Source organism: Canis aureus, chromosome X, assembly GCF_053574225.1.
Source record: "Canis aureus isolate CA01 chromosome X, VMU_Caureus_v.1.0, whole genome shotgun sequence".
Lineage (NCBI taxonomy): Eukaryota > Metazoa > Chordata > Mammalia > Carnivora > Canidae > Canis > Canis aureus.
Window position 1 is genome coordinate 69,426,775 of NC_135649.1, and position 25,799 is coordinate 69,452,573.

Below are 25,799 nucleotides of genomic sequence, written 5' to 3' on the forward strand. Positions count from 1 at the left end.
ACCACCAATGCTGCACTATTTGTATGGGCATTTCTATAGAATAGACTCAAAGTGAAACTGCAGGGTCAAATTATACACACTCACAAAAACATTTGATTAGCACTACCAAATAGAACCCCAACCTTCTGAAACCTTTCTGACTGGAGGTTGAGGACAAATTGCTATTCTAAAACTTCCAGCAGTTTTTCCATTTCTGAAGAAGTGGAGGCAGAACTTACCTTTGAGGACAGATTGCTCTTTTGTTTGGGGAAAAAACACTTCAATGAGCCTTTTGGTTTTGCAAAAGTAAAGGCAAGACTGTAATGGGTAACAGTCAAAGACAAAGAGGAAGCTCAAATATTCCCTTCTGCATAACCACAGAAAAGGTCAGCCTCCTGTGGGTGGAGTTGCTGGGTCAAAGGACTTGCTCTGCCATCTATCTGACGCTCTACAGACACTCTGGAAATATCTACCTCTAGACTTGACCACTCTGTCTCCCCCTACTTGATAGTCTCCCTGTTACTGGAAACAAAACCCCCTTTCCCCTGCACACAACCAGTGCTTCCTCAAATGTTGCTGATGTTTGTTCCTAATTGCTTCCTTGATCCACTGCTTTCTTTCTAATTTTCATTGTTTTTGCCTTACTAGTAATTTTGCCTCTTCATTTTCTCTTAACTACCCTAAGAGTGATAGAAAGAAATTACTGAAAGATTTTAAGTAAAGGAATGACTTGTTCAGGGGTGTGTGTGTACCACGTGGGCTACTGAGGGGGGATAAAGTATGCTTGGTGCCTCACATGTAGATTTATTTAATAATTTTTAAGATTTTATTTTTTTATTTGAGAGAGTGCGTGTGCATGAGCAGGGAGGAGGGGCAGAGGGAGAGGGAGAAGTGGACTCCTTCCTGAGAAGGGAGCCTGGCAGTGGGCTCGATCCCAGGACCTTGGGACGCTGACCTGAGCTGATGGCAGACACTTAACCAACTGAGCCACCCAGGACCCTCATGTGTAGATTTAAGTTTAACAGTAGAGCGCCACACTTTCTCTTTTTGTCTAGCCCCTACAGCCCCTACTATAAGTAGTCCCTGCTTTTACATCAGCCAAACCAGCCAGCCCTGAGCCTCTGCTCAAGTATGTTCAATGTTGGGAAGCTCTCTATTCCTTCATTATTAGACTAGACAACACTATTCAAGAGAAAATTCTTGGTTTAAGGGCCATCTCTTTTGCCAGCTGGTCCTAATTGTGGTGTTTAAAACAATATAAAACATGATGGATCTCTTCTTCATAATAGTAGGAAGGAACAGTTTAAAGGTCAAACAACTGGGAAAACTTGGAGCAGGTTCCAAGAATACTAAATAAGCCTGAATAAAAGGTAGAGTGTGAACAGGAGAAGGTGGGTGATGGAAGGTTGGGGACTAGATTGTTAGAGTTTGAGATAAGACTTTTCTTACTAAGCTAGGGGAACCACCGTTAAGTGTTTAAATAGGGACGTGATACAATCAGAACTAGGTTTGGGGGAACATTATTCTGGGAATATAATATAGAATGGAGGACAGAGAGAAAGATAACAGAGACCAAGAACCTCTTCTACTGGTAGAGACAATGAGTTAAAAGGCCTGACATTGTAGGAGGGCAACTGAGAATACAGAGGGACAAGAATCAAGAAATATGTTGGAACTGGATGAGATAAAATTTGACATCTGATTGGATGAAGGGATCAAAGGCAACTTCTGAGTTTTTTCCCCGAAACACCAGGAAAAAGTGGGATAATATTAGCCACAATAGAGAATAGTCACCATGTCCTCAAAATAAGCTACTCCTTCTCCAGGCTAGATATTGTTATTTCTGTAAGTTTTCTTTATCTAACATGGTTTCCAGACCCTGTACTACTTCTCCCTTTTAAAATCTAGTGCCCCCTTGACAGGATGAGCATTGGGTGTTATTCTGTATGTTGGCAAATTGAACACCAATAAAAAATACATTTATTATTAAAAAAATAATAATAATAAAAATAAAATCTAGTGCCCAGAATTTGTGGTGATGTCATTTCCTTTACAAAATTATAAGCTCCTTGATGTGGTTTTTTTTCCTTCTCAAAGTTTGGCAACGAGCACCCTTGTTGAGTCAACAAACTTTTATTGAATGTGTTAATTCATGATAGAGATCTGACAGGACAAACCTGGACACTAATTCTCAAGTTCTGGCTCCTCGGGAACTAATTAAGAAAAAATACAAAACTTTCTCCTTCCACCCACCCCAAAATGCTAAAAACTGACCAACAAAACCACAAACCATTTATGTAAAACACTGACATATCAAAGGTTTCAAGATCTACTTAATAGCCTAATAAAGCATCAAAGAGGACTGAAACTACAATGTTCACTAATATGAACTGGACACAAAGCCAAGCCTCCCTTCTAGTCAGACTTTGCTCTCGGGATGCCTGAGTGGCTCAGCAGTTGAGTGTCTGCCTCAGCCCTCACATTGGGCTCCTTGCAGGGAGCCTGCTTCTCCCCCTGCCTGTGTCTCTGCCTCTCTGTGTGTGTGTGTGTGTCTCTCATGAATAAATAAATAAATAAAATCTTAAAAAAAAATAAGTCCTTGCTCCCAAATCCATCTACCTTCCTAATGACAAAATGTCTTCTCAGGGGGTGCCTGGGTGGCTCAGTCAGTTAATCATCTGACTCTTGATTTTGGCTCAGGTCATGATCTCAGGGTCATGAGACCAAGCCCGGTGTTGGGATCCAAACTGATCATGGGGCCTGCCTTAGAGTCTCTCTGTCCTTCTCCCTCTACCTACCCCCCACTCTAAAAAAAACCTTTTCGGAATAAAAAAATGACATTTGTCATTAATTTGGAAAAGCTGAAAGGGGCTCAGTTTCTTAACCCACAGGAAATTTATTTGGGGGGCAGCCCGGGTTGCTCAGCGGTTTAGCGCCACCTGCAGCCAGGGTTGTGATCCTGGAGACCAGGGATCGAGTCCCACGTCGGGCTCCCTGCATGGAGCCTGCTTCTCCCTCTGCCTGTGTCTCTGCCTCTCCCTCTCTCTGCGTGTCTCATGAATAAATAAATAAAGTCTTTTAAAAAAAGAAATTTATTTGGGTCTATTTGATGATGACTAGGAATATGTGGTAGAGACGGGAAATAAATGGTAGCAACAAAGGGTACTTATTCTGCAAGTGGTATGGACTACCAATGATTTGAATGAAGATCTAAAAAAGGAAATGCTACAAAATAAAATAAAAACCATGCCTATCAAATTTGGAAGTGACAACAAAGCTGGGGAGACAACTGGTGAGAGACTTGAGACACACAGATTGTGACAGGTAGCAACAATGGAAAGAACACAAAGTAAAAAAGTGTAACTTCCTGACCTTGAGTCCCAGTATAAATACTGAGCAGAGAAGACAGGGCTGAATAACTGCACGTGTATTGATTAGCTATAAATTCCAGATAAGTCAATAGCTGTCCAAAGGCTCATTTGTTCTTACAGAAGTACCAGTGTGCAAATCTCAAACTCCTACAGTTCTTGTTTGCCATTAGCTGAGCTGCCCTGAGCTCAAGGAAATCACCCACTGTGAAAAATTACAGAACTGTGGTGGAAATGAAGTGACAACCTCATGAGAGAGTCACAGACTTTGAGGAGTATGAATGGTATTTTAGGTTTCTATAGTTGTGTTTGGAGTGCAAACCCTCAGGATGTGTCTGAATTACAAGCATCTGTCCCAACAATATAGCTCACAGTTACAAAAGAAATGGATGGAGCTGATCTGAAAGAAAAAAGAAAAGAAAGAAAAGAAAAGAAAGAAAAGAAAAGAAAAGAAAAGAAAAGAAAAGAAAAGAAAAGAAAAGAAAAGAAAAAAAAGAAAAGAAGAGAAAAGAAAAGAATGAAGCCGAAAGTAAAGTAAGTCCATCGAGAAGATATCTGTTGGTGTGGAGTTAAGTATACAAATAGCCAAAAAGCATGTTTCTAGGAATCACAAACGAACGAGTCTCAAAAAATAATATGAAGCCTATTACTTGGGTTAGTTTTTAATTATGGGGTCTACTATTTAAAGAATCTAAGACCTCTAAAACCACAGGTCCTCAGGTCCCTTCTAATTTTGACATAATTATGATTTTATGACCAAATCAATGAGGCCCATAAGGAATCAAACCTAGGACTAGTCTAATTTAATTTTTAAATACGATCCAGAAGAGGGAAATCTTCGTGTCTGCAACTGATCCTAAGTTCTCTGGGTCAAAAAGTAATACCAAATCAATGAGTAGAAATTTCAAAAAAAAATTCTTAAGGCTATGTGAGAGGACAGAAGAGTGGCAAACAGGGCTCAGAATGAGCAAATACTGCTTGAAGGAAAATAATTTCAGCTCTACTTTTAGAACAATGGGCTCGGTACAATGACTAACCCAGAACAGAAACCTCAGTGTCATTGTTCTGGTCCCTGCACTGCCACAATGTGCTTCCTCAGCCATACACACACACACACACACACACAGATAGCCAGGGTTCGGGATAGCATCTTGATGCTGGAAATAAAACAGAAAACAAGACATGCCAGATCAGCATGCCATAAAAGATTCCAGTTTAGCCCTTTTGACGGATATTTCTGTCCCCCAAAGAGCTTATTAGTGAGGATGCAAGAAGAGCTACTGAGCGAAAGTACTATACTACATGAAGGTTTCATTACATTCAGCTGCTTGGTCTGAAATGAGTAGAATTGAGAAATGCTTTGATTTCACATCAAGCAAAGAAAGTTATTCACAGGACCTTGCCATCGGTCCTTCTCACCTATCCCAGATGACCCAGCAGATCAGGATAAAAGCCTCAAATGGAGCCTTTTGTCTATTTCAAAGGAACCTCATATAGCATATTCAAATGCAAGATTAACAAAGCCTTTAGCTCCTTTAACCCATAAACCAAATTGTATGTAAGAACCACCCCCAAGACAAAGCACCTTATCCAGAAAACATAAGAATGAAGACAAAAGTATACCTTTCCCTGCTCTCAAAGTAGTGGGCAATCTCATTCATAACAATCTTTCCCACTTAACAGAGATGCTGCAACACAGTGATTGACACAACATTTTAGGAATAAGCTTACTAACTTGAGTTAATATAACTGATTTCTACATTTTACCAGGTCAATCGAGAGGCTAGAGTCAAATGTTCTTCACAGTAGTCTCTCCGACAGGATCACAAATCCACTGACAATCCCTACTGGGGTATCAACTGAATCTTTTGAGTCAAATTTCTATGGGAGGAACCCAGAAAATGGGACCCAGGGAAAGACTCTTCCTGTTACTGTGGTCATTTTTCAATAACTGATAATCCCAGAGTAAAATATTAAAGAACAGAATAAGATACCCAAAATCCAAATTGTGTGTATGTGTGTGTGTGTAATAAAGGTGGCATGACAAAACAGTAGGGAAATGATGGGTTATTTATACTTAATAAATGGTACTGAGGTAATTCATTAAACATTTGGAACACAAATAGGGTACTATCCTACCTGATATCATAAATAAATTCCAGGCAGGTTAAGGTTTTAAGTGTGAAAACAAAAACATTAAACAGCTAGAATAAAACAAAAGTGAACGTTTATTTGCTCTCAGGACAGATGCTAAAGGTACAAAAGAAAACACCGATAGACTTGACTACATAAAAACATAAAATATCTGTACATCAAAATAAAGTAAAAAAGCAAACTACAGGGCACCTGGGTGACTCAGTCAGTTAAGCATCTGGTTTGGGTCATAATCCCAGGGTCCTGGAATCGAGTCCCGCATTGGGGTCCCTACTCAGTGGGGCGTCTGCTTCTCCGTCTACCCCTCCCTCCTGCTTGTGTTCTCTCAAATAAATAAATAAATAAATAAATAAAATCTTTTAAAAAAAGAAAACCACAAACTGGGAAAAATCTTTGTAATATACATGACAAAGATTTAATATTCTAATTACATTTAAGCTTATACACACCAATAAGAACTGATGAACAGGGACCAGTGAACATATACATGCACACATACATACACATGTTCAGTTCTATCATTAAAAAAGAAATAAAAAAAAAAAAGAAATAAAAATTAAAATGAGTTAAGTAACATTTTTTAGCTATCAAATTTGCGGAGATTTAAAAAAAATAACACTCCATGTTAGCAAGATCTCAAACTACATACCCTTTATACTGTTGGTGGAGGTGGAGACCAATTTGGCAAAATGTATCAAGTCTTAAACATGTTCATACCCTTTGGACCAATCAATAATCCCACACCAAGGAATTCATTCTGAAGAAGCAATACTAGATTCACATAAAGTCTCATACGAGGATATCCATCAGTGTTATTTATAAGATAAAAAATTGGAAACAACCTAATGTCCACCAAAAAGGCAATGGTCACATGAATTATGGCACACACATGATGAAATATTATTTAACTATTAAAAACCATTTCAATAAGATATTCATGACATATGGTAAGTTAAAAGAAAGGATATAAAACTGTTTAAATCAATGATTCTGGGATGCCTGGGTAGCTTGGCAGTTGAGCGTCTACCTTTGGCTCAGGGTGTGATCCCAGGGTTCCGGGATTGAGTCCCACATTGGGCTCCCTGCATGGAGCCTGCTTATCCCTCTGCCTATGTCTCTGCCTCTCTGTGTCTCTCATGAATAAATAAATAAAATCTTAAAAATCAATCAATCAATCAGTGATTCTAGTCTTGAAAGAGATACATACATACTATATGACACATAAGAATTTGGAGGGAAATAACACCCAACACATATATAGACATACAGACACAAACTAGTTATCTCTGGAGGTAGTTGTACAGGAGATTTCAATTTTTTTACTTTGTATTTTTCTGTATTTTCCAATTCGCTATAAATCTAAATGCAATACAAAAATAAATAAAGGGATGCCTGCGTGGCTCAGTGGTTGAGCATCTGCCTTCAACTCGGGGCATGATCCTGGGGTTCCAGAATCGAGTCCAACATTGGGCTCCCAGCAGGAAGCCTGCTTCTCTCTCTGCCTATGTCTCTGCCTCTCTCTTTGTGTCTCTCATGAATAAATAAAATCTTTAAAAAATTTTTAAACAAAACAAAAATAAATAAATATAATATGAAGAGAGTGGGGAGGCAGAATGAATAGGACAGGCCCAAGGACAAAGCCAGGACACACACATCCATTAGAAACTCCCCTCCACACTGCTCCTGGCTCATTCATCATTTTCCTCTGGGTTTGATCATTCAACCAGTTACAGACAAATCCCCTCAGACATATTTTTTTAATATTTTATTTATTCATTCATGAGAGACACAGAGAAAGGGAGAGAGAGGCAGAGATCCAGGCAGAGGGAGAAGCAGGCTCCATGCAGGGAGCCCAATGTGGGACTCGATCCTGGGGCTCCAGGATCACACCCTGGGCCAAAGGCAGGCGCTAAACCACTGAGCCACCCAGGGATCCCCCCTCCTCAGACATATTATCACTATTATCACCTCACCATCTTATCCAAGAGTGGACCAAAGAAGACTTGCCAATTCCTTGTCAAAATCTAGATATACCACATCTACCATATTTCCCAGATCTACTGGTCCAGTAACCCTGTTCCCTCAAGCAATTTGGCCAGTCTGACATGACTTGTTTAAACCTGGTAAACCAATACCAACTGGCTCCTGTGCTCATCATTTCTTTTTCTGAGTGTTTATAAAACAACTCTTAATAATCTAGTCTAGGGGCACCTGGGTGGTTCAGTCAGTTCACTGTTAAGCGTGTGGGATCCCTGGGTGGCTCAGTGGTTTAGCACCTGCCTTTGGCCCAGGGCGTGATCCTGGAGTCCCAGGACCCAGTTCCGTGTCAGGCTCCCTTGCATGGAGCCTGCTTCTCCCTCTGCCTGTGTCTCTCATGAATAAATAAATAAAATCTAAAAAAAAAAGTGTTAAGTGTTTGACTCTTGGTTTCTACTCAGGTCATGATCTCATAGGTCACTGGATCAAGCCCCTTGTGTCTGGTTCCATGCTCAGCAGGGAGTCTGAAGATGCTCTCCCTCTGCCCCTCCCCCAACTTGCATACATACACATTAATCCATGCTCTCTCTAAAATAAATAAATCTTGGGGGGAGGAGCAAGGTGGCGGAAGAGTAGAGTCTCCAAATCACCTGTCTCCACCAAACTACCTAGAAAACCTTCAAATTATCCTGAAAATCTATGAATTCGGCCTGAGATTTAAAGAGAGACCAGCTGGAATGCTACAGTGAGAAGAGTTCGCGCATCTATCAAGGTAGGAAGACGGGGGAAAAGAAATAAAGAAACAAAGGCCTCCAAGGGGGAGGGGCCCCGCGAGGAGCCGGGCTGAGGCCGGGGCGAGTGTCCCCAGGACAGGAGAGCCCCGTCCCAGAGGAGCAGGAGCTGCACCGACCTTCCCGGGGGAAAGGGGCTCGTGGGGAGTTGGAGCAGGACCCAGGAGGGCGAGGATGCCCTCGGGCTCCCCGGGACAGTAACAGCAACTGCGCGCCCAGGAGAGTGCGCCGAGCTCCCTAAGGGCTGCAGCGCGCACGGCGGGACCCGGAGCAGCTGAAGGGGCTCGGGCGGCGGCTCCGCGGAGGGGGCTGCGCGGCCCCGGGAGCAGCTCGGAGGGGCTCGGGCGGCAGCTCCGCGGAGGGGGCTGCGCGGCCCGGGAGCGCGAATCCACCAGCGCAGGCTCCGGAGCACAGGGCGCCGGGACACAGCCCAGGATCCGGCCTCCCCCGGGACAGGCAGAGGCCGGGAGGGCCCAGGACAGCAAGGACGCTCCTGCCCCAGCTGAGCAGATCCGCGGCCCCGCCCCGGAGCCTCCAGGCCCTGCAGACGGAGTTCCTGCCGGAGCTGAATCCAGGTTTCCAGAGCTGCCCCGCCACTGGGGCTGTTCCTCCTGGGGCCTCACGGGGTAAACACCCCCCACTGAGCCCTGCACCAGGCAGGGGCACAGCAGCTCCCCCAACTGCTAACACCTGAAAATCAGCACAACAGGCCCCTCCCCCAGAACACCAGCTAGACGGACAACTTCCAGGAGAAGCCAAGGGACTTAAAGAACACAGAATCAGAAGATACTCCCCTGTGGTTCTTTTTTTTTTTTTTTTTTGGTTTTTTTTGTTTGTTTGTTTAGTTTTTGTTTTGTTTTGTTTTGTTTTGTTTTGCTTTTTGATTTGTTTCCTTCCCCCACCCCCCCTTTTTTTTCTCCTTTCTTTTTCTTTCTCTTTTTCTTTTTTTTTTTTCGTTTTTTTTCTCTTCCCCTTTTTTTTCTCTTTCTCTTTTCTTTCCTTCTTTCTCTCCTCTCTTTTTCTCTTTTTCCCAATACAACTTGCTTTTGGCCACTCTGCACTGAGCAAAATGACTAGAAGGAAAACCTCACCTCAAAAGAAAGAATCAGAAACAGTCCTCTCTCCCACAGAGTTACAAAATCTGGATTACAATTCAATGTCAGAAAGCCAATTCAGAAGCACTATTATACAGCTACTGGTGGCTCTAGAAAAAAGTATAAAGGACTCAAGAGACTTCATGACTGCAGAATTTAGAGCTAATCAGGCAGAAATTAAAAATCAATTGAATGAGATGCAATCCAAACTAGAAGTCCTAACGACGAGGGTTAACGAGGTGGAAGAACGAGTGAGTGACATAGAAGACAAGTTGATAGCAAAGAGGGAAACTGAGGAAAAAAGAGACAAACAATTAAAAGACCATGAAGATAGATTAAGGGAAATAAACGACAGCCTGAGGAAGAAAAACCTACGTTTAATTGGGGTTCCCGAGGGCGCCGAATGGGACAGAGGGCCAGAATATGTATTTGAACAAATTCTAGCTGAAAACTTTCCTAATCTGGGAAGGGAAACAGGCATTCAGATCCAGGAAATAGAGAGATCCCCCCCTAAAATCAATAAAAACCGTTCAACACCTCGACATTTAATTGTGAAGCTTGCAAATTCCAAAGATAAGGAGAAGATCCTTAAAGCAGCAAGAGACAAGAAATCCCTGACTTTTATGGGGAGGAGTATTAGGGTAACAGCAGACCTCTCCACAGAGACCTGGCAGGCCAGAAAGGGCTGGCAGGATATATTCAGGGTCCTAAATGAAAAGAACATGCAACCAAGAATACTTTATCCAGCAAGGCTCTCATTCAAAATGGAAGGAGAGATAAAGAGCTTCCAAGACAGGCAGCAACTAAAAGAATATGTGACCTCCAAACCAGCTCTGCAAGAAATTTTAAGGGGGACTCTTAAAATTCCCCTTTAAGAAGAAGTTCAGTGGAATAGTCCACAAAAACAAAGACTGAATAGATATCATGATGACACTAAACTCATATCTCTCAATAGTAACTCTGAATGTGAACGGGCTTAATGACCCCATCAAAAGGCGCAGGGTTTCAGACTGGATAAAAAAGCAGGACCCATCTATTTGCTGTCTACAAGAGACTCATTTTAGACAGAAGGACACCTACAGCCTGAAAATAAAAGGTTGGAGAACCATTTACCATTCGAATGGTCCTCAAAAGAAAGCAGGGGTAGCCATCCTTATATCAGATAAACTAAAGTTTACCCCAAAGACTGTAGTGAGAGATGAAGAGGGACACTATATCATACTTAAAGGATCTATTCAACAAGAGGACTTAACAATCCTCAATATATATGCTCCGAATGTGGGAGCTGCCAAATATATAAATCAATTATTAACCAAAGTGAAGAAATACTTAGATAATAATACACTTATACTTGGTGACTTCAATCTAGCTCTTTCTATACTCGATAGGTCTTCTAAGCACAACATCTCCAAAGAAACGAGAGCTTTAAATGATACACTGGACCAGATGGATTTCACAGATATCTACAGAACTTTACATCCAAACTCAACTGAATACACATTCTTCTCAAGCGCACATGGAACTTTCTCCAGAATAGACCACATATTGGGACACAAATCGGGTCTGAACCGATACCAAAAGATTGGGATTGTCCCCTGCATATTCTCGGACCATAATGCCTTGAAATTAGAACTAAATCACAACAAGAAGTTTGGAAGGACCTCAAACACGTGGAGGTTAAGGACCATCCTGCTAAAAGATAAAAGGGTCAACCAGGAAATTAAGGAAGAATTAAAAAGATTCATGGAAACTAATGAGAATGAAGATACAACCGTTCAAAATCTTTGGGATGCAGCAAAAGCAGTCCTAAGGGGGAAATACATCGCAATACAAGCATCCATTCAAAAACTGGAAAGAACTCAAATACAAAAGCTAACCTTACACATAAAGGAGCTAGAGAAAAAACAGCAAATAGATCCTACACCCAAGAGAAGAAGGGAGTTAATAAAGATTCGAGCAGAACTCAACGAAATCGAGACCAGAAGAACTGTGGAACAGATCAACAGAACCAGGAGTTGGTTCTTTGAAAGAATTAATAAGATAGATAAACCATTAGCCAGCCTTATTAAAAAGAAGAGAGAGAAGACTCAAATTAATAAAATCATGAATGAGAAAGGAGAGATCACTACCAACACCAAGGAAATACAAACGATTTTAAAAACATATTATGAACAGCTATACGCCAATAAATTAGGCAATCTAGAAGAAATGGACGCATTCCTGGAAAGCCACAAACTACCAAAACTGGAACAGGAAGAAATAGAAAACCTGAACAGGCCAATAACCAGGGAGGAAATTGAAGCAGTCATCAAAAACCTCCCAAGACACAAGAGTCCAGGGCCAGATGGCTTCCCAGGGGAATTTTATCAAACGTTTAAAGAAGAAATCATACCTATTCTCCTAAAGCTGTTTGGAAAGATAGAAAGAGATGGAGTACTTCCAAATTCGTTCTATGAAGCCAGCATCACCTTAATTCCAAAACCAGACAAAGACCCCACCAAAAAGGAGAATTACAGACCAATATCCCTGATGAACATGGATGCAAAAATTCTCAACAAGATACTGGCCAATAGGATCCAACAGTACATTAAGAAAATTATTCACCATGACCAAGTAGGATTTATCCCTGGGACACAAGGCTGGTTCAACACCCGTAAAACAATCAATGTGATTCATCATATCAGCAAGAGAAAAACCAAGAACCATATCATCCTCTCATTGGATGCAGAGAAAGCATTTGACAAAATACAGCATCCATTCCTGATCAAAACTCTTCAGAGTGTAGGAATAGAGGGAACATTCCTCGACATCTTAAAAGCCATCTATGAAAAGCCCACAGCAAATATCATTCTCAATGGGGAAACACTAGGAGCCTTTCCCCTAAGATCAGGAACAAGACAGGGATGTCCACTCTCACCACTGCTGTTCAACATAGTACTGGAAGTCCTAGCCTCAGCAATCAGACAACAAAAAGACATTAAAGGCATTCAAATTGGCAAAGAAGAAGTCAAACTCTCCCTCTTCGCCGATGACATGATACTCTACATAGAAAACCCAAAAGTCTCCACCCCAAGATTGCTAGAACTCATACAGCAATTCGGTAGCGTGGCAGGATACAAAATCAATGCCCAGAAGTCAGTGGCATTTCTATACACTAACAATGAGACTGAAGAAAGAGAAATTAAGGAGTCAATCCCATTTACAATTGCACCCAAAAGCATAAGATACCTAGGAATAAACCTAACCAAAGATGTAAAGGATCTATACCCTCAAAACTATAGAACACTTCTGAAAGAAATTGAGGAAGACACAAAGAGATGGAAAAATATTCCATGCTCATGGATTGGCAGAATTAATATTGTGAAAATGTCAATGTTACCCAGGGCAATATACACGTTTAATGCCATCCCTATCAAAATACCATGGACTTTCTTCAGAGAGTTAGAACAAATTATTTTAAGATTTGTGTGGAATCAGAAAAGACCCCGAATAGCCAGGGGAATTTTAAAAAAGAAAACCATATCTGGGGGCATCACAATGCCAGATTTCAGGTTGTACTACAAAGCTGTGGTCATCAAGACAGTGTGGTACTGGCACAAAAACAGACACATAGATCAGTGGAACAGAATGGAGAATCCAGAAGCGACCCTGAACTTTATGGGCAACTAATATTCGATAAAGGAGGAAAGACTATCCATTGGAAGAAAGACAGTCTCTTCAATAAATGGTGCTGGGAAAATTGGACATCCACATGCAGAAGAATGAAACTAGACCACTCTCTTTCACCATACACAAAGATAAACTCAAAATGGATGAAAGATCTAAATGTGAGACAAGATTCCATCAAAATCCTAGAGAAGAACACAGGCAACACCCTTTTTGAACTCGGCCATAGTAACTTCTTGCAAGATACATCCACGAAGACAAAAGAAACAAAAGCAAAAATGAACTATTGGGACTTCATCAAGATAAGAAGCTTTTGCACAGCAAAGGATACAGTCAACAAAACTCAAAGACAACCTACAGAATGGGAGAAGATATTTGCAAATGACATATCAGATAAAGGGCTAGTTTCCAAGATCTATAAAGAACTTATTAAACTCAACACCAAAGAAACAAACAATCCAATCATGAAATGGGCAAAAGACATGAACAGAAATCTCACAGAGGAAGACATAGACATGGCCAACATGCATATGAGAAAATGTTCTGCATCACTTGCCATCAGGGAAATACAAATCAAAACTACAATGAGATACCACCTCACACCAGTGAGAATGGGGAAAATTAACAAGGCAGGAAACAACAAATGTTGGAGAGGATGCGGAGAAAAGGGAACCCTCTTACACTGTTGGTGGGAATGTGAACTGGTGCAGCCACTCTGGAAAACTGTGTGGAGGTTCCTCAAACAGTTAAAAATATACCTGCCCTACGACCCAGCAATTGCACTGTTGGGGATTTACCCCAAAGATACAAATGCAATGAAACGCCGGGACACCTGCACCCCGATGTTTATAGCAGCAATGGCCACGATAGCCAAACTGTGGAAGGAGCCTCGGTGTCCAACGAAAGATGAATGGATAAAGAAGATGTGGTTTATGTATACAATGGAATATTACTCAGCTATTAGAAATGACAAATACCCACCATTTGCTTCAACGTGGATGGAACTGGAGGGTATTATGCTGAGTGAAGTAAGTCAGTCGGAGAGGGACAAACATTATATGTTCTCATTCATTTGGGGAATATAAATAATAGTGAAAGGGAATATAAGGGAAGGGAGAAGAAATGTGTGGGAAATATCAGAAAGGGAGACAGAACGTAAAGACTGCTAACTCTGGGAAACGAACTAGGGGTGGTAGAAGGGGAGGAGGGCGGGGGGTGGGAGTGAATGGGTGACGGGCACTGGGTGTTATTCTGTATGTTAGTAAATTGAACACCAATAAAAAATAAATTAAAAAAAAATAAAATAAAATAAAATAAAATAAATAAATCTTTTTTTAAAAATCTAGTCTGGAATTAACTCAAGATTTGCAAAATTCTTCCTCCCTTGTGAAAATCTGAAGAATGTGGATGTAAACCAGACCCTTAATGTACGTATTTGTACAAAATATATTAGTTTTCTTCTTTTGGTCTATTCAAATTTTTTTCATTTGCTTTTATTGAAGTTCAATTTGCTAACATATAGTATTAACACCCAGTGATGAGGAGGGCACTTGATGGTCTATTCACATTTTTATCACTTAATTTCATCAAGTGGAAAAATCCCCAAATCTCTAGGGCCTTTGCTTTTTAAAAGATATCTAAATTCAATGAAAAGTAAATGAAGGTCCATTTCAAGAGAATGAAAGTCTCATCACAGGAAAGAAGAGGGGAGACAAGACCCTTATTAAAGCAAGACAGTTATTAGCTCAAAACTTTGTGATTCAATAACAGTCTAGGTACAAATATAACTGTAAATTGAGTTTTCAACTCAATTCTATTTATCTGACACAAAATTTGAGGTAGAAGAAACATTAGAGATCATTTTGCACAGTCCCCTCATTTTATAGATCAGAAAATTAAGGCTCAAAGAAATTGACTAGCATGAGATCATTGAGCTAACTTAAAGTCAGAACTAGGATACCAGGTGGCTCCATTGGTTAAGCATCCAACTCTTGATTTCAGCTCAGGTCATGATCTCAGAGTTGTTAGATTGATTCCTATGTCAAGCTCCATGTGCAGAGTGGAGCCTGCTTAAGATTCTCTCTCTCTCTTTCTCCCCATTTCTGTCCTCCCCCCCAAAAAAAAAGATAAAGTAACAACTAAAACCCAGGGCCTTGGCTCCTTCTCCAAGATAATTCCCATAGGATTTAATTACTTAGCATTTATACACACACTCATTATACACACACACACACACACACATAACTTATATGTATATTCTTAACATAAGAGAGCAAAAACTGTATTTTTTCAGCGACAATGACAGGCCCAAATTATTCTACTTCTCCTATATCTCTTGAAAACAATAAAACTATTTCCCTATTACAGAATATAAGGCTACATCTTTAAATAAATCAACAGTGTAAATAAAAGGGTCAAGATTTCAACAAGCAATACATTGAATTAAAAGGAAATCTTAAGTTGTAATTAAATAAATAATTCATTCTCATCACTATACATTATTCTAGTCATTCTCCCCTATCGGGAAAACTGACATTTTATAGGATTTTGTCTCAAACCACCTAACAAGGCAAAGAACGCACCTGCCTAGCTAGGTACAGAATACTTTGCCAACTCTAGCTACACTGTTCCTGAGCTACATGAAGATAGAAAATCCCAGCACAAACACACACATCTGTATATAAAGTTCAGCCCAGGAGGCAAAACTGGGAAGAAAGGTAACATTTTTTTTCTCTTCTAAGTTTATCTCCTAAGTTTACAAACTTTAGGGTAGGCCTAAAAGGGTGCAGCCACTTTGGGAAAATGTTTGGCAGTTCCTCCAAAATGTTAAATGTTAAGTTACCTTATGACCCAGCAATTCCATTCCTAGGGATGTGTGTATGTGTATTTATCTCCAAGAGAGATTGAAAACATGACCACACAAAAATTTGTCTATGCATGTTCACAGGAGTATTCATAATAGTCAAAAGGCAGAAACAAGTCAAATGTTCATCAGTTGATGAATACATAAACAAAATGTGATAAAGTCAGAGAATAGAATATTATTCATCCATAAAAAAGAATAAAGTACTGATACATGTTACAACATGAATGAACCTAGAGAATATTATGCTACATGAAAGAAGGCATACACAAAAGACATTTGGCATGATTCCATTTATATGAACCAGCCAGAAAAAGTAACTTTAGCCCAGGGCTAGGGAAAGAGAGAAGTTGGAGGAAATGGGGAGTGACTGCTAATGGGACAGGGCTCCTTTCTGAGGTGAGGAAAATGCTCTAAACTTGATTGTGGTGACAGTTGCGCCACTCAACATTCTAAAGAACACTGAACTGTATGCTTTAAATGGGTGAATTGTAGGGTATGTGAATAAGCTGGTATTTTTTTTGGCAGGGGGGAGGGCTGGTGGGCCCTATCACTTTTATAAGGTCAGCATTCCTAGCTAAAATGATCTACACCTAAGCCTTCAGCCCCTCCAGCACTCAGCGATAAGAATAAAAGGTAGTCCCTTATCCTCCTGGTTCCCTCTAATCACTTGAGTAATAACAAAGTTGGCCTACTCTGGTCTGAGACAATTTAGAAATAGGGTGAGAATCAAATCAGGGGATGGAGCAAAGCAAAAATGAATGGGAAACAATAAGCACATTAAAGATGCTCAATGTCATTAGCCACTAGGGAAATGCAAATGAAAACCCCAAGATATTACTTCATACCCATCAGGATGGCTAAAATAAAAAAGACTGACATTAACAAGGGTTGGTGAGGATGTGGAGAAAGCGGAACCCTCACTCGGCTGGTGGGAATGTGAGGCGGTGTAGCTGCTATGGAAAACAGCCCAGCCATTTCTCAAAAGGTTAAACATAGAGTTGCCATATGATCCAGTAAGTATACATACCCAAAAGAAATGAAAACACATGTCATTGCAAAAATTTGCATATGGATGCTCATAGAGCATTATTCATAATAGATGCAAAGTGGAAACAACCCAGTATCTGTCAAGTGATGAATGGATAAACATGTGTTATATGCATATAATAGAATATTATTCAGCCAGAAACAGAAATGAAGTACTAATACATGCTACAACACAGATGAACCTTGAGAACATTATGTTAAGTGAAAACAGCCAGTCACAAAAGACCATATGGTATATGAATCCAATTATATGAAATGTCCAGAATAGGCAAATATATAAGAGACAAGAAGTAGATTAGTAGTTGCCTAGTACTCAGGGAGATGGGGAGTCTGGGCAGTAGGAAGTGGTTATACCTAAAGGGTAGTTTTCTTTCTGGTTGATGAAAATATTCTAAAATCTATTGTGGTGGTGGCTGCAGAACTCTTTGAATATTCTAAACACTACTGAATTGCACCCTTAACTGAGTGAACTATAAGGTCATAAAAAAATGAATGACAAACATTCCCTTTCACTTGAAGAAATGAGAAATGCTACTTACTGAATTAATTTTCTTAAGCCTGCAAACATTTGCGATTATAGTTAAAGCAAACCAGCTCCCATCTTTTCATTCCTCCTGGGTTCCCCAACAATTATCATTCTGTAGTAGTCTACCAAAGTCCACTTTATTTTCATAAGGAGTCTGTAGGTCTTCCTCAGGCTTCTAACAGCCCCTCTACTCCTTGATTACTTCCTCCTTTGGTATAGGAATTTGGGAGTTTTTACAAGACTAAAAAGCAGACATTCGGCAGTTGGTTTCACTCCATTTGTTAACAGCTTCTGGCACCTGAAGAATCTTAGAGCAGTATTTTTTGCTGTGTCTAGATGTATCTGGGTAGGAAGAGGGGGTTTGCAATTTCTCTTCTGTGATGGGAGGTAGTTGTGGCCTGGAGGCAAAAGCCCTGGACCTGAAGTTCTCAGGGAAATCTGACTTCAAACTTTGATTCTGCCCTCTTCTGGCAGTGGGACCTTGAGCAAGTCACTCAACCTCTCTGACCCTCACCTTCCTCATCTCTAAAATGGGGATGATACCACCTATCCCCCAGGGATATCCTGAAGATTGATGCTTACAAAAACATCCGGATCACAGAGATACTCATGAATTCAGTAGAACAAACCATGGGACAGGCTCTAGTCTATGTGGGGGGAACACGAACTTGAATACAAAATGAGCTGCCTTTAAATTGTTCAGCGCAGAAATGCTGTTAACAGGACTTCATTTTCTGCCTTCCCTATACAGCCTTCTTTTAGGATAGCAAAATGAGTTTCAGGAGTTGAATTCTTTGCCTTGATAAACCTTCACCTCTGTGCTCTCAAGAGAGATCATGCTGATAGGGTAGCAGCTATGGTTACATCTTTCATTCTCAAACAGGGGGAGATGGGATGGTTATTTAAATGTTACAGGAAAAATATTACTTTTACACTTTGAAGTTATTATCATCACTGATCCTTCATTCTTTCAGGCCTTACCTGAAGGCATTTCCATGGCGAAAGTGTGCTTATTCAGCACTTTAAAATAAGTACGGAAAACTCATTCTCTCCCAGTCCTTTTTGCCCAGCATGTCCAGATTTACATGCCAAGTGAAAAGACTGGTCATAAAAGATCAATTCCCAGTTTAGCTACCTTAGTGACCAATTTCTGGCTCACCTTCTGATTTGGGGCTCAGGTTTAACTCTAAAAACAAAAGGACTTTCCAGAAAAATACTAGCTCAGCTTATAAATAGAGGCTGAAACAAAGTAACTGGCGGGGAGTGGGGGTTGGAATGTAGGAGATAGTTTCTAAATTAAAATGTTATAACATGAAGCCTGTACTTCCCTTGGTGGAGCAATTTCACAAATCACAGAAAAATATTCTTCATTTTAGAATAGATTGGAAGAGAGCCTTTGCCAAGAGTCAGTTGTTTAAATTTTCAATTTGAATTTTAAGCAGGATTATACATGCCCAAGAACATCATGCTATTTTTAACTAATAGGTAGGATTGCTATGTCCACAACAGTTTGGAGCAATCAAGAGTGAAACTATTAAATAGCATCTCTCACTGTGGTACCTTATCATTTAGCACTTCTATTTCTATTTTAATATTTTCCAAAGCTTCATTGTAAAAATTCTTGTAAAGCACCCATGCTAGGCACAATACAAAGTTCAAACAGATAGACATGGTTTCTATCTTCATTATGCATTTAACCCACACTGAACAAATCAGACATATGAAAGAATTCCAAACTTAAAGCATTCCCATCAAGCTGCCATCCAGCCCCTAAGTGCCCAGGGGAGGTACACTAGGAAGCAACTGTCCTACACTTAACACCCTTTCAGTGCTTAAATCCTCTCAATGTTTTAAAAGGGGAGGGTAATGAAAATTTTCTAAAATTGACTGTGACGCTGGGTATACAACTCGGTGGATACACTAAAAAACCAATGAATTATACACCTAAATGGGTGAATTGTATGGTATATGAATTATATCTCAAGCCGTTAACAAAAAGAAAAATTATTCTTACTCTGTTCTAATTAGTCAAAGCTATGTTTTAAGCTCTCGTGCTAAATGCTATCTAGCTAAAGGCTGCATTGGCTTGGCAATGGAGCTCAGTAGTCACTATGGAGGTCACTCTAATCTACCCCTGCCCGTACATCTTTCTTCCCCTAGTCTCTCTTATTTATTTCCCCAGTCCCTTTCTTGTTGTTCCTCCACTCCAACTAGGTCTTAGGTCTCTCAGGTATTCCCAAGCATGGTTTGTCCCAGCTGGTGGACCTATGACTTAAACCAATTGCTGACTACCTCCCATCCCCCTCGTCCCCTGGCAACTTTCCCTTCCTGACCTTAGGCAAGTCATGTCCTTGCTCTCTTGTTGCTGTTCCGGTTTGCACAAAGACGGGTTGGATGGAGTACGCAAACCTTTCCAGGTCCCACGTTCTATGTGAAAATAATACAAATAATGAACACTTACATGGGTCATAGCATGCAAAGTCTCTGCCATTTTGGTCAAAAGACATATAATTGGATAATTCCTTTTGTAAATGGCCATGTAGTAGTTTTCTGAAGAACAGTATTCAATGTATTCATAAAATGATCAACATAGAGTCCTTATTTTTAAAAGCTATCATTTTATCAAAGAAAATTCAGAGCCCAACACCAAATGCTTGATAGTTCCTCTGGACCTGTCTCTGAGGGTCCATTTTCAAATGGAACAACAACAAAAAGCTTTTTGCATGTTGGACCCCTGCTGGATTTACCAAAGCAAAGAAAGTAATAAGACTGGAGTGACAGAGCCTTACCAACACTGGTTCAATAAATCCTAAGAAAGGCTTTGTTTGGCCAGTGGTAGAGAGACTTAACATGAGACGGCACCTCAACATACATTATAAACTCTCAGAAATACGCTCAGAGAGCAATAAACGCTGGCAGGAATGAATTTCTTTATCCTGGACAACTTGCAGCTTTTTATCCAAACCAGTTACATACTCCCAAGAAAACTCAGAGAAATATGTAGTCACCAGTTTCCAACATATTACCACCAAATTCACAGTATTGTCTCCATGTGCCCAACATCACAGAGCAAAACCAAAAGAAACACATCAATTTCATACACACACACACACACACACACACACACACACACAAATATGCAGGAGAAACCATTTTCTTTGCAGAACCTACCGTTGTCTAAGTTGTGGGCATGACATGATAAATATCGGTTGCTAATAAAAGCCAGATGGATAGCTCTTCACTGAGAAGCAAAAAGTATATGCAGAAATTAAACAAACAATAACCCTAAGGTGTGTTTCTTGTCATTAACTGAATGCCAACATGGAGAGACTAGTGTCCATTTGTTTATTTATTCATGAGAGACAGAGAAAGAGACAGAGAGAGAGAGAGAGAGGTAGAGACACAGGCAGAGGGAGAAGCAGGCTCCTTGCAGGGAGCCCGATGCGGGACTCGATTCTGGGGCTCCAGGATCATGCCCTGGACTGAAGGCAGCGCTAAACCGCTGAGCCACCCGGGCGTCCAGGACTAGCGTCTATTTGCATCCCTCTGTCCAGTGACCTCTGACCAATAAGTTCTCCTGTTAGTTACCTCCCCGCACTTCTGCCCCTATCAAAGAAGCCTAGAGCAGAAGATGGCAGGCCCCTCTCTTCTTCCCCTTCAGGCCCTCGGCCTGAGGCACTTAACAGGAGTGGGGGGCCGGGAAGGACAAAGGTAGGTGCTTTTGATGCCTCACAGCTCTGCGACAGGGCTCCCGGCCTCTCCGCCTCTCATCACGGAAACAGAGCACCTGCCCAGGAGAGGTCTCTTCTTCCACTTTAGTAACTGTCCCGCGGGGCCTAGGTGTCCAAAGAGTCCAGGGCTGCAGCCCCAAGGGACAAAGGCTGGGCTTACAAAGCGGGGGGGGGGGGGGGGGAGAAGTCGGGAGCTGTAAGAAAACCCTAGCAAACAAAAGCGGGGTGGGTGGTGGGTGGGGTGGGGTCCTGAGAATACCAAGCCAATCTAGGGTGTTCCCAGAGGTAGCCAGGTTTGGCGGATTAATGCCTGTGGGGGAGGCGGGCGGTCAGAAAATTCCTCTGAGGAAAGGGATTAGGGAGCTGCAGGGACGCAGCAGCCAGTTGGGAGGAGGCTGAGGGGAGGGCTGAAGTCCCGGGGCGAAAAGAGGCACAGCTCGTAAGTAGGGAGAGGTGATGGCAAAGAGGTGAGGGCCACACACGGCTCAGTGGCGGGAGAGCAGGCACTCGGCCCCGGGCGGCTCTCCCCTGGGAGAGGGGCTCAAAGGTGGCGCACCACACGGGCTGGGGGCGTGCAGCGAAGGGATTCCGGCGAGAGCGCAGAGTTGGGGCGCAGTGTTGGAAAAGAGAGTTTGAGAACAGAACCGTAGAGAGGCGAGGGGGCCTGACCCTCGTCCGCCCCAGCTCACCTGGCGCCGGGTCGGAGTCCAGGTCTAGTGCTGAGAAAGCGCCACTCCTGCCAGCCCCTCCGTCCCGCGCGAGAGACCACGGACACAAAGCGGGACGCGGGAGGAGGGGAGGTAGGGAGGAGGGAGGGGGAGGGGAGGAAGGAGGAGGAGACGCCTGAGGCACGCGAGGGGGGGGCGAGGAGAGGCGCCCGTCGCCCTCCGCCTGGGTCACGGGGCGGGGCGTGCAGCTGAAGGCCGCGCTCGGCCAGCCAATGGCCACCCCGCCGGCTGGCTGGCTGACTGGGGCGCGCCATCCGGCAGCTCACCTCGGCACCTGGGCCTTCCTTGGCCGGCCCCAGCCAATCAAACGCCTACATTTGCATACCCAGCCCCGCCCTGCTCCCTGAGAACACAAAGAAGGCCCCCCGTAGGGGGAGGGGGCCCACCCCTGACTGCCTACCGCGACTGCATAACATCACCTTTCCAGTGTGTTTATGGATCTTTCACAGTCACCCTGATGAGAGGAAGGAAGAGAGGGTCCTAGGGGTTTGGACCAAGATGTCCTAAGAAGACAGATTTCTTGTCCCTGAGGTCCATCTAACCAGGAGCTACTCTTCTCCAGTTCCACCGCACACATTTACATCCCTTCGCTTTTGAGCCCTGAGTCTCCGCCCCTCTCCCCCTCCCCTTTTTCCTAGTCGCCCCAATCTGTTTCCTTCCATAGGGCTGCTGCCCACTATTGGCCTTCTGCTGAACTGCCGCCCTGATCAGCAGGCTCTGAGCACAGCCTTAGATGCTCCAAAGCTGCCCAAACCATCACCTGTCCAGAGGGAAAACGAGAGAGGAAGAGGTTACTGCCCTAAGGCAGAAGGGACCTGATCACGTAGCTTTTGGTATCTATGATGGCAAAAAGCCAACACTGAAGTCTAAATTCCCCCAAATCATCTTGTCCAAACTTTCGTCTCCTACCTTCAGGTCTGTACTGGGCCACAATGGTGACTGACTGGCCAGCCCGTTTCAGAGCAGCTGCAGCCTGCTCGTGAGTTGCATTCCTCAGGTTCACGCCATTCACCTATCCAAAGAGAGGAGCTATGAGCCACCCCGAAAGCAAGAAAGGTGGTCTTCTGTCATGGGAGTTAGGAGAGGGAGATAGTCAGCCCATCCCTAAGCCTACTCAGCTGCATTTCTCAGTATCCCATCCTTGACCCTAAGACAAGACCTAAACAATATGAAATCTCTAGTGTAATAAATTATCTTTGTGGGGGTCAAATGCCAACCAGGGTTAAGATCCAAAACGCATTCATTTTCTCCTTAAGGATAAGCCTGGGCTCTGTCCCTGGCACTCCCTAAGGTCACATATAAAAAGAATATAAGTTTTCTCCAGCTCAGCCTTCTTCCATCTCAAGAAGCATTCCTTGGAGAAAGCAAGATCTCCCCTCCTCCCTTTTAGATTGGCACAGCTCCCATCCTCCCACCTCTCCTTTGTCCCCTCACCGATAAGATCCGGTCTCCCCTGCGCAGCTCCCCACTCAGGTCAGCTGGGCCTCCTGCCAGGATGAAGGAAACAAAAATGCCTTCTCCATCCTCTCCTCCTACGATGTTGAAGCCCAGGCCAGTGGAGCCCTTGTGCAGTATGATCTTGCGGGGCTCTCTGGTGGAAAAGAAGTAAAAGGGTAAGGATGAGGTGGATATAAGCCAGCCTAGAGCAAGGCCCGCACTGCTGGAGAATGACTTAGGTCCCTATATGTGATACCCTGTTGCTTCCTTTCTCTCCTGAAACCTGCTTGGCTGCTGTTTTCTGCCAGGTGCCAAGTTTCAGTTCCTCTTCCCTCCCTTCTTCCTGAGGGCTTGGAGTCAGCTTCCCAGTGGACGATCCTCTCCTCTCTTGGTTCAACACACCCCTACCCTGTCTAAAGACTTCAGAGCCCATTCACTCATCCTCTTTTTCCCCAGATTCTCCTCTCCTACCACTGGCATAATGGACCGGGGGCTGCACCAAGGGGAACCAGTTAGGGGCACTGGAAATCAGCCTGGGCTTGATTGCACTCACCATCCCCAGAATGTACTTACTTTACACATGCTTCTCCAACAGTCTCAAAATTCCACCCACCAGCTCTGACCCCTCCTACCTTCCCCAGTGACAGATTTGGTCACCAGCTACTCCTGTGTGCCCTTACCAGGTGATGTGGGAGACAGATAAAGAAATCCCAGGTCCCCAGAGGGAGCTTAGGAACCTAACTGAAGAGAGTTAACATATGAAAACTCCAACTGCAACTAACCATGTCTAAGGAATCCCTCTAGAAATGGTCAGTGTCATCAGGTGAGAGCTACAGCTGCTCTTGTACATCCATACAACCTGACTCCCCACACTCTTGCCTGGTCCACCGCCTTCCCTTTAAGCATCTTTCATCAGAAGAGCCCCAAGTCCAAGACTCCTCTTGTTACTCCCCAGTCTTGGGTGTGAGGCTCCCTCCCTGAGTCCCGGATGCTCTTGCTCACATCCTTCCTCTCCTCCTACCTGGCATCCCCTCCAGGCCGCAGGGAGCGGAGCGGCCAAGCCCACCTCTGTGAAGCCCTCCTCCAGGCCGAGGCCGAGCCTAAGCCCAGGGCCAAGCTGGGACCGGAGAACTTGCATGCCCCCTCCATGGCTCCTCCAGCTCTCCCCTCCGTCCGCCTACCCTTCCGGCTCCACTGCAGCCTACCCAGCAGCCTACCAGGCCCCACCCCGCAGCAAACCTGTCCCCCAGAACCCCGGCCGGCCAGACCAGTTCCGCGGCCGCGGCCGCCCCGCCGAAGCGGCCGCCGCCAGAGTGGGGCGGGGCCTTTCCCTGGGAGGCCACCGGGCCTGCCAGCCTCCCAGCGTCCTGACAACCCCACCGGCTCAACAGCTTTTTTTCCCTCTAATTTAGAACGAGGGCAGCAGAGGGACAGCCACTGTCTCCGGGAAGGAAACCGCCCCCCACCCGGCAGCTTCCACCTTCTCGGCCCCCTAAACGCTCCACCCCACCTTTTCTCTGTACTTTCGGGTCGGGGCCACACACTTGGCACTCCCCCTGATAGTAGAACTTGTCCATGCAGCTATCTCTGGCCCTCCTCAGGGCCCTAAGGGCTGGGAGAGGGCCTCAGACCCCAGAGAGAAGTGATGAGGGCTTAATCCTCTTCAAAGCCATACTACAAAGAGACCAGTGGCTAGCTAGAAACGAATTCCTATCGTCCTCATCCCTAGGTGGGATAAAGGTGTGTGTAGGGGGGCGGTCTTACCTGGTGAAGTCCTCCTCAGCCAGCAGGTGCCTAGGGATAGGAGAGTAGCGGGCAGGGGGAACCTGAGGAGGAGTAGGGTAGCTGACCTTGCTCTCCACAGCCCCAAGATAACCCAGGCTGGAATTATGGCTTATGTGGTTGTCAGCCAAGGTAGTAAAAGCTGGAATCAAGGAAGGGAGAGAAAGTTCAAAGACCATTCCCTGGAGGTCCCTACCTGATCTGATCCCCATCAAGGACTGTGCTCCAACACCCCACCTGGGATGCAAAAGCCACCAAGGGATGCGGATTCCTCAGGACTCTCCTCCCTTCTCACTACCCTGCCCCCCCCCCCAGGTTCTTCCTCCACAGTCCCTTTCTGAATCCTGGGCTCACTCCTGTGAGTCTTAGAAAGAGCTAAAGTCAAGCAGTCTACAAAGAAAGGCATGACTAGAGGTGTGACTAATAATAATCCTTCACATCTCTATAGCCTAATACAGTTTTCCAAGGGCTTTCTTGTCCATGATCTCATTTGATCCTTGCAGCTGTCCTATGAGGAAGGTAGCACATATATCATTAGCTCCTTTTTGCCAAAGAAGAAACTAAAGACAGGTGAAAGGGACTCATCCAAGGGCACCCAGCTATAAGGGATGGAGCTGGGATCTGGATCAGTTCTCCTGAGCATTAGTCCTCTT

The 25,799-nt window shown here is 43.5% G+C and overlaps 1 protein-coding gene across 7 annotated transcripts in view; it reads right to left on the minus strand.

Annotated features, from left to right (window-relative positions):
* Positions 1–25,799, minus strand: part of DLG3 (discs large MAGUK scaffold protein 3) — a 61,721-nt gene that overhangs the window by 29,847 nt on the left and 6,075 nt on the right. For 3 of the 7 annotated variants that reach the window (XM_077889613.1, XM_077889615.1, XM_077889614.1), the window contains exons 7-9: positions 25,129–25,288; positions 23,362–23,518; positions 22,837–22,939 (exon numbers count right to left, since the gene is read on the minus strand). In XM_077889613.1, the coding sequence (XP_077745739.1) occupies positions 22,837–22,939; positions 23,362–23,518; positions 25,129–25,288 (420 nt within the window). Of the gene's footprint in view, positions 1–19,801; positions 19,896–21,888; positions 22,060–22,836; positions 22,940–23,361; positions 23,519–24,385; positions 24,575–25,128; positions 25,289–25,799 lie in introns of those variants that run through there. The other 4 variants (XM_077889616.1, XM_077889620.1, XM_077889618.1 and 1 more) reach the window with 3 other exon arrangements.